Here is a 16,468-nt window from a genome sequence, read left to right as displayed (position 1 = left end):
GGCTTAGACTATTGGAAACTTAGAAGTTGAATGACCTGGTCTCTGCAGCAAATAAATTACAGAAGAGGAGAAAGATGGAAGTCTAACCTAATGTTAAAAGACTAAAGAGATATTAAGGGAGCTAAAGGTATAGCTCAGATTGTTGAGTGCTTGTCTAGTATGCATGAGACCCTGGGTTGGATTGCCAACACCAAAAAACAAAACCAAGGAGTGCAGGCTAGCCATTGGCTAACAGTGCTCCTAGCCTTTTGTGATCTTGATTCACTGTGAAAACATAAGAAGAAATGTTGAAATAAAAAAATTTTTAAAGAAATGTTGAACTCGATTAATAATTATATATTTTATACTAAAGGGTTACTAATATTTTAGATGAAAAATAGTATTGTGACTATGGTTTAAAGATTTTTTTCTAGTGATTATAGAAATAGTTAGTGATTAAAATATGATATCTAGAATTTTCCTCAAAGTAATGTGGAAGAGAGACATAGGTCACGGCTCAGATGACATGGGTTTAGCCTAATTTGATAATGACTGAAGTTTGGTAGTAGATGTATTGTTATTTTGCTTACTTTAGAGGAGGGTGACTATTTTTAAGACAGGGTCCCACATAGACCAGGTTGGCCTTGAGATCACTAAGTAGCCAAGAATGATCTTGAATTCTGTATCCTTCTGTCTCCATCTCCCCAGTACTAGACTTATGAGCATGTACTACCACATATGGCTCTTACTTTATATACCTTTGCATATGTTTGAAATTCTCTATAGTTTCATTATTAAAAAGTTGTATATGTAAATGTGAAACTTTAAATGTAGCTAAATAAATATATACTTTGCTTAGATCACTGTAGTAAAAAGTTGTGTAAGTAAATGTAGACAAGTAAATACATTCCTTGCTTAAACACTAAGATCTAGCTGGATATGGTGGTGTATGACCATAGTCCCAGCGGCAGGAGGTTCAGGACGTGAAAGCTAGCCTAGACTGCATGAAACCCTGTGGGGCCAGCGTAGAAAAAGTAAAGTAAGAAACTAAGTTGTAGATGCATGCTTCTGAAGTGGAAATATCCAGCAGAATGCCTATGAGAGCAAAGCTTATATACCGAGTGACTAGTCATGCCCTGGGTCTGATCCACTAACCTGCAGTGTGGCCTCGGATTGTCCTTTCACGCTGCTCTTCTTCTCTAATGAATATTCATGTAATATATACCTCTTTAATCAGAAGAATTTGAGACCCAACTAGGTGTCAACTTGGGCACCTAAATTAATATTAATATATGTTAATATTAATATATTTTTTAAAGTTTCTGCCATATATAATTTTGTTAATGACTGGTTCCCCAAAGAAGCATTTAGATGTGAAACCATAGATATGAGAGGAATTTATAGACTGTATGGTGGCATACTGAGATGAAAGGAATTCATGTGTATTGTTTCCTGAACTGAGAGCTAACTGGATTAGTGTTTCTCAAAGTGTGTTTCAGAAAATAGTTGTTTCAGAGTATTAATAAAATATAACCTAAAAACCAATTTCCATGGATTCGTGGTTACCTAGAATAAAAGATAGATTCTATGGTAAGACTTTTCAAAGCCTTTAATTAATTAATATGCATTAAAATTAACATGATGTCAATAAATTGTTTTCCACATTAATTTGAGTCATTTCTTCATAAAACTTCTGGAAATACTGCTTTCCCACAATACACTTTTAGAAAACAAGACAGTAAATATAAGAAATTAAATAATTGCCATATTTTGGAATATTTCAAAATGGGTTGGGGCTTTCTCATTACCTGAAGCAACCATTTAACCCTAACCCTGGACCCTTCTGAGCAATTCCTGTCCTCAATCCGGGTACCTCGGACCTCAGGCTTCAGGGGACTGAGTCAGAGTTCAACCGAGGTGGCTGTGGGCCCTTCCAATCACCGCCGCCATCTCCCAAGTCTGAAGAGGCTGATGAAGTCAGCGAGGAGGAAACTGAAGGAGAAGCAGGAAATGCTGGACAAGGAGATCTCCCAGCTAGGAGCAGAGGGCTGCTGTGTGTGTGAACTGGAGGACCACATCTCCCTCCTCCATGAGTACAATGACGTCAAGGATGTAGCCCAGATGCTACTGAGCAAGCTCACTGTGACCCGAGGTGTCACCACCAAGGAGCTATATCCGGATTTTGATCTAGACCTGAATGACTGAGCAGAGTCGTGCAGATTTTATCCATGGCCCGTGGGGACATGAAGAGCAGAGAGCCCAGATAGCACATTCATATGGTTTCCAGATAAAAAAGGGTAGAAGCCCAAAATGTTCTAAAGAGCCCAGACAGTTGGGGGTGGATCCTGGAGAAGAAGGGTGTTGGGAGGGCTCAGATGTGTTAGTGCTAAGGTTCCTACATTTGTGAATGGATACATGTGGTTGTCCCTTTTGTTAATAAACATATGAGCTGTCAAAAAAAAAAAAAAGAATATTTCAAAATGTAATGTCAGCCCTAGTGAGCTTCATTTGTAACATTGTGGTTTCCCTCTTCTTCACACAGGAGCTTTCGAAAGAGAGTGCCCCCTATCCTAGGTGTTACAACACAGTTTCATGCATGGTGGCATATTTTAACTGGCCTGGGTTCTTATCTTCACACCCTTTTCAGGTAGGAAAGAAAGACTTTTTAACTAGCATTGGAAGAACTTTGCTTCTTCTTCTTCTTCTTTTTTCTTTCTTTCTTTCTTTTTTTTTTTTTTTTTAACTTTATACTTCAAGTAAGAAGGTGTAAATATAAAATGTTGGAGACAGAATCAGGACTTATATTCCAGTGTTGTCTTTGCCACTTGGTACCATAAAAAATCCTTTCCCACACTTCTGTCATGTGTATAGGGTCATGGAGAGGCTGATAATTAGGGAGTCTATCATGTGTTTCCTGAAAGTGGATGGCTCACAGCTGACTGGTATCCAACAAACCCAGTTATACCCAAGTCTGGATGAGTGGCAAGGAGGCGTGATGGTGTATGATCTTATAGTTTTCAGTCTGGACCTTCTGGGAGTAGGGGGATCCTTTTCCAGAAATAAGCTGGTAATCACTTTACCCCCTTTTGTTGTCTTTAAAGAGACTGTTTAGGATTAGCCATTTAGGGCAAAATGGAGTTTATGTTCTCACTGGTCACCCACCCAGTCATACCTCCATTTCATCCTTTTCCCACTTATCAGGCCTTATCTCTCTTCAAATCACTTTATTTATTTATTTGATTTTTTAAAAAATTATTTATTTTTATTTTATATGTTTTACCTACATGTATTTGTGTGTGCCATATGTATGCCTGGTGCCTACAAAAGCCAAAAGAAGGTATCACATCCCCTGGAACTAGAGCTACAGATGATTATGAGCCACCAGTGCTCCTAAATGCTGAACTATATTGCTCCAGACCCTTCAAAGTGTTTATGATGAGTTATGTTTGTATTTACTTGTTTTCTTCCCCCACTCTGGTGTAAATTCGTCCAGAGCAGGGCTTACCTATTTATTACCACTTTTCAAATGTGCAGTAGTTAGCACCCACTATGTAATGCTATTTAATGAATGAGTATGTGCACACTGATCTTCACCAATGGCACATTTAGCCTTAGATTCTTGTTGGGAACAGACTAAAATATTTATAGAAAAAGAAAGCCTGGCAGTGGTGGTGGTGCATGCCTTTAATTCCAGCACTCAGGAGGCAAAGGCAGGTGGATCTCTGAGTTTGAGGTCAGTCTGGTCTACAGAATGAGTTCCAAGGCAATCAGGGCAGGCCTACACAGAGAAACCCTAGAGAGAGAGAGAGAGAGAGAGAGAGAGAGAGAGAGAGAGGGAGGGAGGGAGGGAGGGAGGGAGGGAGGGAGGGAGAGAGAGAGAGAGAGAGAGAGAGAGAATTTTTCTTAAATTTTCTTTTAATCAAAATTCATGGCTCAGGTCTGCTCTGTCTTGAGGGAAAATTGGTGAAGGTTGAAGATCATTCTACAGAATGATAACCATGTGTTCTTTAAGAGTAGCAACTGCATGAAAAACAAAGTTGAGCTCTGGTAGCTAGGGAAGACAAACTTGTAAGGTGTAGGCTGTTGGTATGTGTGTGCCTGGGTAGGAACCTAGTGCAGAAAGAAAAGGAAAATCTTGGGACAGTTAAAAATGGAGATCAGGGCACTGTAGCTTGAATGTGTTATTAATTATCTGCTTAGAAGGATTGTATTATTGTGATTTAGGAGGTACCTTGGTTTTGTGGAGTACTTTAGGTGTACACTGGAGATCTCTGGTATGGTAGAGCATCTTTGTAAAGATGCCATAAACTATATTCAGTATAGCTATAGCAGAAAGTACCACAAGACCCAATGTCTTCAGTTCTATCTTTGAGGTACTTAGACCTTCTGGTTTTAATTGGGAAGGAACAAAAGTGGAAAAGTGGAAATAGGATCAATAAACATGCAAAGATAAGCAATCTTGGCCTTATTGATCATTAACTTCACGTAGCCATGCAGAGCTAGGTGGGAGTCTAGTTTCAAATCATTGCATGTTGTTTATAGATGGGGCCTACTGATCAGAACTCTTGTTCCTGGAGTCCAAGAGAGAATGACTGAGGGAAAAGAAAGCCAGAAAGGACAGGTGGAATTAGTTAAACCATTAGTTTAAGTCAAGTGACTGAAGACTTCTGGGTACCTATCTGGTTGTCTGAAATGTAAAAAAAAAAAAAAAAGAAAGAAAGAAAAAAAAGCCATTGGTAATGTAAAATCTTGACAGTATCTTAGTTTCTCTTACCTTGATCCCTGTAGCCTTGTGTGATGTGGCATTGCTGGCTTTAAAACAATAACTCCTTAAATAATTGACATGCCTGCATGCATATCTGAGCAAAACTCTGATCCAAAAATTTAAGGTAGCAAAGAATACATATTTTACCAAATGAAAGCTGAGTGCATTTTCTTTTATTTAAAAAAAAAATGGGAAAAGATTAAGACATCAGAAAGTTCAAAGTTATCTTCATCTAATAGTGAATTTAAGGCCAGCCTGAACTACATATGATGACCCTTCCTCAAGAAAAGGGGGTTTGGGGGATATGCATATTTTAAAAATATACATAGTAAAGTGGAAATACTACTAAGAGTGAAGTAAAAGAAAAAAGAGCACCCACAGAGGCAGAAAAATAGGAAAGAGAACTAGAGGAAGCCTTGGCATAGCTTTTTTATGTGCTCTCAAGTGTGGAGGTGGTCAATCACAGACACAAGGTAGGGGAGGGCCTACTGCAACTTGTAGACACTCATCTTTGCTGTGGGTTATGTTCATAGGAGTCTATATTGGACAAGTGTTCACAGTTCACCAGAGCTGTCTTCACTTTAGTGGCTTCTTTGTGTACCTAGTCTCAGCTGCCGCACTTATCTTTGGGCTGAGGAGGTTCTCTGGAGACTCCCAGTATTGTATCCCTGTGGTGGCTAATGTTCTCACTATGTAGATTATGATGGCCTGAAATTGTTGTTGTTGGATAAATACTTAAAAGTATCAGACATTAACAAGTTCAAAGTCTTATAGCTAGCAAATGTCCAGGTTACAGCTAAACTGTCATTTGCTGCAGCTCCAGTTTTAGTACAGAAAGGTATAGGATAGCCATATTAAATTCTATAAATTTAACTAGTAGATTCTTTTGAATTTTGCATTATTTGAAATACTAGGAAATTAGGTTTTGTATATGTTGTCATGATCTATTTTGTTATTATTTAAATGCATTTTAATAGTGTAGTATACATAAAACTATATATGTTGTATGTTACAGACAGCCGGGTATCTTTCAGGGACAAATTCAGCAATGTTTGCCACATGTGCTGATCTAACCTCACCTCCAGGAGTGACTCACTTTAAAGACAGACACCAAGGAAACTGTTACCTCTCTGTGTTTCTCATACTTTTATTTAATTAATGCTTATAGCTGCATTTTCAAAGATGGATTTGTGATACCAACTACATGGGGCATTAAAATGTCATGCTTGATTCTAAACTACAAACATCCTGAAATTATAGTCTATGAGTTGATTTGTCTGAGAAATGTTCCCACTTTTCTTTCAGTTTATATACAAGGACACTTTACCTGAGGTACAGGCCAAAAGTGAAGGTAAGTCTGTGTTGTACAGGCTAGGGTGGTGGGTAGTCCTGAGATCAATGCATGTAAGAAACAACAGGGGCAGCACAGACGTGGAAGCAGTAGACATCAGATCTGAAGCACTAGTTATCCATTACTACTCTGTGATCTTAGACAAGCCTCTTCTTTAAGCCTGAGTTACTTCAACAGACTGGAGTTGTTAAGAGCATTATTTTAAGAATTAAAGACTTAAGGGGCTGGAGAGATGGCTCAGCAGTTAAAAGCATGTCCTACTCTTTCAGAGAGCCAAGTACCCATGTCAGCTACCTCTAACTCCAGCTCTCGGGGACCGAATACCCTCTTCTGGCCTCCACAAGCACTGCATTTATGTGCACACTCATACACACACACACACACACACACACACACACACACACACACACACACACACACACATGATAGACACATAAACACATGCACCAAAATTTTAAGAAATATAGATTAAATAACTGCTTCCATGTTTGACAAAGTAGATGCTTAATACTTTTAAATAAATTAAGTGAAAATAGTTTTTGAGATCTGATACAAGTCAGAAAGGCCTGCTAATACTAACAAACCTAACATTCGCTGCAGTCCAGCCTCCTAGGGACTGTCCTTCCACGTTACTTTCCAGGCTTAACATGCTTTCTTCCTCTCTCACTTTGTCCTCCTTTGTTTCCGCAGTTTCTCTTTGGAATCTGGCCAGTGATCATGTTTGAACCTCAGAGGAAGCACTGATGAATTATTCTGAGAAAACAGAAAGCACAACTACTGTAGTTCTGGCAAGATGGTCAAGAAATCCCCAAAGACTTGCACATTCAAAGCACCATGCCAGTCACAAGAGATGAATGACTCAGCCACACAGAGAATGAACAATTGGTCTGTGGGGTGTTTCTTTTCTAGCTCCTGGCTTTATCTCATTTGTCCTGGACCTAAGACGCTTACAAAGAAACAGATGGTGTATATTTATATTTTAGAATGGTGGAGAAGTTGGGCTTTTCTTAACAGGTTAATAGTTTGTGCTGGTCATTCATGGAAAATTAATATTTTTTCCTTTTTTGTATTTTTTTACAAGAGTAGCATGTTAACAATACTTTTGTTAATTTTTGATTAAATATTAAACAAAATCATTAAGGACTGGCAAAATCCCAAATCCAGGTGGTCGAGTGTGAGCCAGCACTTAGCTGTGTCAGCTTTGATTTATATTATTAACGTCATCGATGGTTTTCCAATATTAGAAAAGGAAAGACCTGGCTGTGGGATTGTAGGTAGCTCCTCGCTGTCTGCCTTGGTGCTAGCTGGAGTGCCATAAGAAAACTCTGACCTGCCAATGAGCAGGCTCTGCTCTCATTACCTCCAAGGATGTGTCTTGGGCTCTGTGGCAATAGCCACTCAAAGGGGTGGGCCATGTCCCATCCTTCAGAAGCTCTCCCATGGCACTGTGGAATGTAGTCCTTCTCACCAGCAAAGGCTGGTGCCTTGCTTTCTTTGATCTTCAAATTGTTATTTTTGTGTCTAGCAAATTTAACTGGTGGTCTAGCCTACCCATATTCTGTATGACAGCATAGTTTAAGTGAAGTTATCAGGGAAAGTTGTACTTTTTTTTTTTTTTACCTTTTGCATTATGTAATATTTTACAGGTCTCAGAAAAGTCAAGGCTATGTCCAGGCACATATGTCAGGTTAACTAGATGCAAAATGGTCAGAACTGTCGTGCATAAAGCTTACTGAAGTATTTGCTCTTTTATTTTTTGAGGAGAAGAAATACCAGCGTTGAAACAGTGCTGACTTGTAACTTTTACTACATCTAGAACTCATTGTGAGGCAAATATAATAGCTCTAATTTGGATTTGAGTGTAGAAGAAATTGACTTCAATTCTCAATTGTTACAAACAGTAAATAACAGATCATATATCTATTGATTGGATCCTGAGATATGGCTTCAAAAGAAAAGTAGGAATTGTTTCATGCAAAATTGGTTAAAAGTAAAAAAACTTACCCCCCTTTTTTTTTTTCAATATTCATTAGCTAGCCTTAGCCTAGCAGGGTGATGCATGCCTTTAATCCCAACACTCAGAAGGCAAAGGTAAGCAGATTTCTGTGAATTTAAGGCCAGCTTGGCCTAACATAGTTCCAGGCCAGGCAGGGATACATGTTGACTCTGTTTCTTAGCAATTAAACTTTATTATACAACCCAACTAGCTTATACAAGAAGGAAAAAGGTTAAAGGGACAAAAGAGTGAACCTTCCGGTAACCGTTCCACGGGGCAGGTCTCTCTTGCCCGCGTGCTGGTCCAGCTGGTCCGCTGCTCTCACGCTCTCTCCCCAGCTGACTTTGTTATTCTCTCTTCCCCAATTACCTAAGTCACTGGGAAGGACCGTCTCCTTCTCCCGGTGAGGGTCCATTAGAAAGACAATAGTCCAAGTGGGGTTCCCAGGTCTGCTTCCTGAATTCCAGACCCAGGATGGCTCCACTCAGGGTGCCCCAAGGGTAAAGCCCGCCAAGACTGCTCCCACCTGTGACAAGGCTTATTCTTTCCCACAGATACATAATGAAACTGTGTCTCAGAAAAAGAAGAAAAAAAGTGTTTGGCTCATTAGTAGCCTTGGCACATTTTAAAACCAAAAATGTTTCCTTCACCCTCTGGCCTTAGTTTTTGAAAGCCCAAGTCCTAGCTTCCTTCCTTTAGCATCCCAGAGGGCCATTAAACAAACACCTTTTATGAAAGCAAGACTTGCCAAACACAAAACTAAGAGAGCCTTAGTTGTACCTTTATTATAGCATGGATCAGCGTCCAGAGTACGCCCACTGAGATTCCCAGGTTCTTGTTTCCTGGAGCAAGACCTGGATCGGGGACACATGGGTACTGATGGAAATAGAGACCTTTTATTAGGAAAAAAGAAAAGCATTCCTGGGAATGAGAGTGGGCCAAGGTCTAAGGTTGACAGGTCCTGGGCCAAGAGAGTCTCTACTCTTTATAGGACATTTATATAGCCTCCATCTTTTCTGTCTATTAGAGAAGGTGGGGCTTTTTAAAAGGATGCTGTTTTGTTATGGATAGACCTCAGTTGCAGGGGTTTCCAGTCTTCCTTTGGGATTGGTTTCTGTTTGTTAGCTCTAGAACTTCCTCTTCTCCTACCTCAGTTTACACCCATCCTCAGAGTTGTGGTTCCAAAAATCTTTTTTGAGGAGCTAAAGGAAGATAATGTATTTTGTATGATTTCCATGCTAATGAAGGGTATAGTTCTTGCCAAAGAGAGACCAAAGCTGTCTTCCTATTTTATCTGTTGGTTGCAGAGGAGGCTTTGCAGTTTTTGTTGGAGGAGTTGATTTGAATCCTTGTATCATAATGAGTTAAGTTTGAAATTGCCATATCCTAGATGACATAAAATTTGCATATTTAAAAATACAAGAACTTGGGCTGGAAAGATGATTTAGCAGTTAAGAGCACTAATTGTTCTTTCAGCAGCTCTGGGTCTGATTCTCAACACCCACATGGTTGTTCACAATCATCCATAACTACAGTGGATCTAATGACCTCTTCTGACATCTGCAGGCACCAGGCACACATGTGGTGCACATACATATGTATGCAAAACACTCATACCCCTAAAATAAATATATTTTTTAAAAATTGTCAGTATAAGAATCTAATCAAGAATAGTATGATTATGCCAACCAATGGCCCCAGAAAGGACCAAAGTGAGGAAAACCATAGCTATATTTGTGTAAAATCTTCTGGATATGGTGCTTTAGACTGTCAAAAACAATAACAACAAACAAAAACCCACAAACAAACAAAAAACCCAACTGGTGGTTAAGCATTAAAATCATGGCAAAATACAAAAGAGCAATTTTTAGAAAAAAAAAATCTGGAATGGATTAAAGGGAAGATAGCATGGGATTGTAACCATTGAGTACCAACAGTGCCAAAAGAAAAAGAATTTTAAAAACCAAAACATAGCTATAATTATGATAGATTTAGAATAGAGTTTATCTTTGCCTTTATGAAGTTAAAGCATCCTGTTTGTTGTCTGAAGAGATCCTTTAAGTCCTTCGGCCTCGACTTATAGGTGTAAGTGACCTTGTCTTAAAGGCTTCGTGAGGCTCGTGTTAGGCTTCGTGAGGCACGTGTGGAGACTTGGGTCTTATGAACACTGGTGTAACTTCCTTAGAATGACCTCTACAGTCTGTATGTATCCTATCTCCAAACATTCGGTCCCCTTTTTAACCAGCTGCAATACCTTGTCAGACATAGTATATTGTCTCTTGCCCAGGATCTCTAGAGAAATAAGATTCTAGCAGTGTGCTGAGTTGTAGCCAAAATGAGGGAGACTTTCTTCTGTGGTAAGACTTAATAAATAGTATGTCCTTTTTATAACATGCAGAGTACATAAACCCAGTCTGATGTTACTGATTAATGGTATTGTAGCTCCTATAATTTTCATTTTGGAAAGGAAGTTCAAATTAAAGATCTTTCACAAATATAACCATCATTCTAGATGTATCTCAGCATTACCAGAAATCTTACATCCAGCACTTGTACACTAAGAACACTGAAAGGAACCAGTCCAACAGAATTCTTAACATAGCATTCAGAAAATTGGATCAACATAAAGCATTTTCATGCTGTTTTATTTTTGTTAATCTTGACTTTAAAAAATGAAATAAAATTTTAATCTTTTTCAGAACTGATTTTGCAAGAAAATCTTTATCAAAATCTGTGCATCCAGTGTAAGATTTAGTAGAATGGAGCTTTCATGTTGTGACACCAATTAATGCTGTTCATCTTACATATACAATAGCATTTAAAGGGTTCATAAAATATTTGATAGGCAAAAAACATCATTTGAACAAATTTCAGAAAGTTAAGAATACTTATTTATTATGAGGCAGTGTGCACTTGTGCCTTTTCATATATCTCTCAGATATGCATATTTACTCACATGTTTTAAATTAGGCCTAGCAATGGGGTAGAGTAATAGTTCAGTATTTAGGAACACTTGTTGCACTTGCAGAGGATCTGGGTTTAATTTCCAGCACCCAAAGGTAGCACATGACCATTCATAACTCCAGTTCCAGGGTATACAATGCCCTCTTCTGACCTCTAAGGGTACCAGACATACATGGGGTGCATATGTTGGACCCTAGAGTCCAATTCAGGAAGGGGGTCGCCGCGAGAGACCACTCAAGTCACACAGGCTGGATATATAGGTAAAATGTATTACTGACACATCAGAAGTCCCAATTGTTGATATATCAGGGTCCCTCAGCACTCAGGAGGTGAAGGACCCCGAGTAGCTGTTACAGGTTAGTTTTTAAAGGCTAAAACCACAAAGCAGGAGGGGTTGCTTATCAAGTTAGACCATATGGACATTGGCGTTGGGAGACCTCTTGTGGGGACTTGGGTGTGGGTCCCTAGGGTGGTTACTGGAAACCCTATGGGACCTTTGATAGTGGGGAGCTCGCATGTAGCTATTCTGGGAACTAGGGTGGAACTCCTGAGGCTAGCAGTAACAAGAACTGGGAGAGGCCTCAGGTCTTACATTTTATAATTTTACAATTTTACAGTTTCTCACATATATATACATGCAGGCAAACCACTTGTACACACAAAGTAGACCTTTTGTAAAGAATTAAGCTTGCTAAGAGAAACACACAATAAAGTGGACTTTTTAAAAAGTATAAATAAAATGGCCACAGAGTTCTATCATTTACTTCTTTCTGATTACAGAATGACAGTGATGATTGCATGAGAACAATTACGATGAGTAGGCATGACACAATGACAACAGGTTACATGCAGTGAAGTGGATCCATATAGAAGAATTCAAGTCTGTCTGTTGGAGGGGAAGAAAGGCTTAGTGACACAAGAAAGCTTCGAGGTAAAGCTGTTAGGGAGGACTGGGAATTTTTAGAATGAGCTCCCTTCTCTTTTTAGGCTTTATCCTAAATTAGACTGCAACAGTTCTTTTCTTTGATAGACAAAAAAGCACAGCCTGAGAATGCTTAGGGGGTTTTGTTTAGTTTTTAGAAATTGTCTTCGGTTCTTATACAATCTTAAAAGTTTTTGTTAATTTCTTGCTCATTTTTAACATTTCTTTATCGTAGATGTAGTTGTAAAACTTATTAATTGTAAATTAAAACTTCAGTTTTTTTCTTTAGATATTTTAAAACTTCAGTTAAAGTAGGCTGTCCATTTGTGATGTTTAATTCTTATTGCCCAGGTCTTCCAATTTAGTGTGGGGAGGGGATCAAATTTCTCTATTTTGTGAAGCATAAAATCAAGTTATCTTTAGTTATATTTACCTAATTTTTAAATATTTATAAGTTGAATTTACACAGTTACCAAACAAAACTGTCTGGGGTACCAAATTACAATTTTCAAATATTCTTTTGCAAATTAGACACTAGAGGAGTGGCAAAGAGATAAAAGGCTGAATGCTAGCAAGTTAATAGACAAACATTCTGAAAACAAAATTAAGCCATATGTTCTGCACTGGAAACAAACACAATGGATGCCATACTGCTGACTACTCACCAACTCAGAATAAACTAATGGACTATGGCCCAAACCAAGCAAGTCCAGATCCCTGAAAAAGCTCACCAGCATCTATTTGAGGAGGTAGACTAAGTGCTTGGGCATAGTGGGCACATTTTGGTACCTGACACCACTCCAGGCTATTCTTCTGGTGAAAGGGGCTCATCCTTGGAGCACCATGTTTTGGTGCCAAACACACACACACACACACACACACACACACACACCACAGATTTGACCTTCAAAGGCTTAAAGAGTATTCTAGAAGCACACATGAGTGACCATGACCAGGAACAGATATCCACATGGTAACAGTTTCATAAAGTTTTTATAGTAACAGAACATGGGAATAGAGAGATGGTTTGATAGTTTAGGGTACTTTTTGTTCTTTCAGAAGACCCAGGTTTACTTCTAGCACCCATATCAGGCAGCTCCAACTGCCTGTAACCTAGTTCCGGGGGGTCTGATATCCTCCTCTCAACTCCTGGCTGGTGGCTTGCCAAATGTGTTACAGACATAGATCCATTTCTTCAAGCAGTAAGAACTTCTCGGACCATCTTGTAAAACCAGAATTGAGGAAACAACAGGCTAGACAATATGTTATCTCTTTTCATTCTTAATCATGTTTGAAGCTCATGCCAGTATGCAAGAGATGCTTTGGGGACCATCAGATTCCCCTATTCATTTCTCCTACTGTGACCATGTTTAAATCTCTTCTGAGCTTGTGAGATAACTTAGTATGTTAGAGCATATGTTGCTAAGCCTCATGACCTGCGTTTGATCCTTGGGACCCATGTGGTAGAAAGAGAACCAACTCCTGCAAGTTGTTCTCTGACCTCAACTCATGTACTATGGTGTGTGTACACACACACACACACACACACACACACACACACACACTAAAAAATTTAATTAAAAAAAAAAAAGTTGTTCCCTTACTAGTACTGTCTTTAGCTGGCTTATTGGGAAAGGTGGCCAAGTTTAAACTTGAACACTTAGATGTCACATAAATCCCACACTGATCAAACATGCTATAATAGATTTTAAAGTAACTCTTCCTCTTCCCACTCTCACTTCCATGATTTGTGCCCAGCAGCTCCATATGCCTAGGTACATTGGCAGCTGTTCATTCTGCCTGCAACCTATCCCATGAGCAGTGAATGAGTTGTGGGCATTTGAAAATGTCTGTGCTAAGGAAAGGTGGCTTGGCCTACTCCCAGGAAACATCATTTTAGAAGCACAGCAATGGGAACCCCAGGAGGGAAGTACAGATTGCTAAAAGCATAGGAGCAGGTCTCTGCTCCTCCGGCCCAGGATTTGAGGCACGTTCACCTGTGTACATGGGGGAGTAGTTAATATTGGGTAGATAAGTGTCTGCGCTAGCATGGCCCAAGGCAGAATGCCGCAGGCCAGCCACTTTTCCCATGACCTTTTCAATTGTCCTGGAACCAGTTGTGGCTCATTGCCATGGAGATGCATTGACCACAGCTAGGTGCTGCTGTGGTCTCGCATCTGCCCCAGGGCTTGAAGCCCAACAGACTGTCAGCCTGGGAGGGATGTACACCACTAATTGAAGTCTTTTGGGGATGGAGGGTTGAGTGAACCTTACCTGTTTTTGTAATAGTTATACATAGCCAGTGCCACAATGGTTAGTCCACACAATGGCCTGCCCTGCAAAGCCACTCTCTGCATGTAGGCAGCAGGCAGCTCCTTTACTTTCCAAGTCTTAAGTACAGGCTTTCCTTGGCAGCCTTTAGTGTGAGCTCTTCGATCTGTGGCCCTGTAGCACTGTTTTAGTCAGTGTTCTGTTGCTGTGAAGAGGCACTAGGACCATGGCAACTCTTATAAAAGGCAAGTGTTAGTTTGGGCTTGCTGAACATTTCAGAGGTTTAGCCCATTATCCTCATAGTGGGAGCATGGCAGCATGCAGGCAAACGTGGTAGCTGAGAGTTCTACATTGAGATCCAAAGGCAGCAGGAAGAAACACTGGGCCTGGCTTGGGCTTTTGAAACCTCAAAGCCCACTCCTAGTGACACACTTCCTCCAAGGCCACACCTCCTAATTCTTTTAAATAGTGCTACTTCTTGATGACTAAGAAATCAAATATATGAGCCTATGTGGCTATTCTTATTCAAACCACCACAGGTGCCATAAACCACTGACAGGAAGGAAGAAGAAAGGAATAAATTGGAGCTGGTGCCTTCTGATTGGGAGCTTGCTCATCTTTTCCAAGTGTTGCAGGAAAAGTAAAGGTGGCAGGTGGCGGGGGATGGAAGACAGGAATAGATTCCATGAAGAATCTTGGTAAGGAAAAAAGTTTGAAGGTTTCTGTGATTCTTAAAGTTTTATTTGTTTAGTTTTTGTGTGGAAGTATGTGTAAGAGCCAAGGTTAACCTGTAAGCCCCACTTGCACAAAGACAGAAATGTTGGGGGATAAGGTGCTTGGGAAATAATGAACTACATTTTTTGATCCCCTAAACAAGTTTGTTTGCACCGGATGGGCTTAATCACATGTGGACACCACATGGGAGTTACATAGGCAGGCAAATCATCAGGATGAACACTTGCTCCTGATTGGACCTGATAGGAAATGCAAGTAATTGTGGGGTTTGTCCTTTTTAGCTTCTGCAAAATGTGACCTGTGGCCATTTCTTGGAAATCCAGGAGTAGGCTTGGCCAGAGTCCATTTTCCTAGCCAATATTTAATTAAAGTTTGCTTCAAATTTGGCTCAAAATCGTGGAACTGGTTTTTCTTTAACAAATCTCAGGCTTAACATTTGGAGGCCCCAGTGAGATTTAAAAAAAGAAAAAAACAAAAAACCCAAAAACATTCCACACAAATTTTGCTTTGAAGAAAAGCCCAAACCCATGTGGAAGCCCACAGGCAGGTACCTGTTGGAGGTTGATCTGATGCATTTTGGTGCTAATTAATAAAATGCCATTGCACCTGGGCAGGGCAAATGAGATAGGTGTGGCTAAGGTTCCTGGGCCTGGAGAGACAGAGAGAATCCTGGGAAGAAGGGAGACCGGAGAAGAGGAGAGACCCAAGAGGAGGAGAGTAGAAGGAAGGCCGCCGTGGGTTAGATGGAGGAGAAGCATGTGGCCAGCGTGGATGGAGATTTGACCCAGATGAAGAACATTAGCAAGTATTTGGGATTATGGGTGGGAGGTAGCTTGATAGAAGTTATTAGAAGCAGATGGTATGGGATTGGGGCAGGTATGGGATGCCTACCCATACCTGCCCACTATGGGAAGTAGTTTAGAGAATTAATATCTGCCCTGCCCCAGGTTAACTAAGGCTATTTTAAAAATATAACAGGTGTCTGTGTCTTGATTGATTGCTAGCGAGTTATACTATCTTAATAATAATTATAGGCTTGATAATAAGCAATTATTAAGCCGTACCGGTAAATTAACAACAACAACAAGTGGCCCTCGACGTGGGGCAATTATTAGGCAATACTGGTAAATTTAACAACAGGGACCCCCTATGGAGCAATGCTGTGCAGCTACTTAGGTAGGCAGCTCTCCCTTGGAATTGCGACACTGAAGGAGGCAGGAAACATTTAGTCTGACTGTTTTATTGTTGGAAAGTTTTGTCTGCTTTTTGTGTGTGGATTGGTCTATGTTTTTTGGTGTATCCGTAAGTTTTGTTACAAACCTGGAGCCAAAGCAAGATTATGTCAGGCTCGGTTGAATGTATGAATATATGGTGGCCGCCTCATGTTTCTGACTGATCTTCTTTGAATGTATGAGCTTGCTGTGTTCTGTATTTCTTGGTTATATTTTTCTATCTCTGCTGCCACCAGCTGCCAGGCACACCTAC

General features: G+C 39.9%; 1 protein-coding gene and 1 pseudogene across 2 annotated transcripts in view; both read left to right on the top strand.

Moving 5' to 3' along the window:
* The window catches only part of Acer3 (alkaline ceramidase 3), a 97,497-nt gene extending 89,795 nt beyond the window's left edge, over positions 1-7,702 (top strand). For both annotated transcript variants that reach the window (XM_051148993.1, XM_051148992.1), the window contains exons 9-11: positions 2,522-2,626; positions 6,050-6,095; positions 6,786-7,702. In XM_051148993.1, coding sequence (XP_051004950.1) covers positions 2,522-2,626; positions 6,050-6,095; positions 6,786-6,839 — 205 coding nt within the window. In that variant the 3' untranslated portion in view covers positions 6,840-7,702. The remainder of the gene's footprint in view (positions 1-2,521; positions 2,627-6,049; positions 6,096-6,785) is intronic.
* On the top strand, positions 984-2,510 carry LOC127192349 (DNA repair protein SWI5 homolog; annotated as a pseudogene).
* Positions 7,703-16,468: the final 8,766 nt, after the last annotated feature.

This window comes from Acomys russatus, chromosome 7, assembly GCF_903995435.1.
Source record: "Acomys russatus chromosome 7, mAcoRus1.1, whole genome shotgun sequence".
Lineage (NCBI taxonomy): Eukaryota > Metazoa > Chordata > Mammalia > Rodentia > Muridae > Acomys > Acomys russatus.
This window is presented reverse-complemented; position numbering and strand designations above follow the sequence as displayed.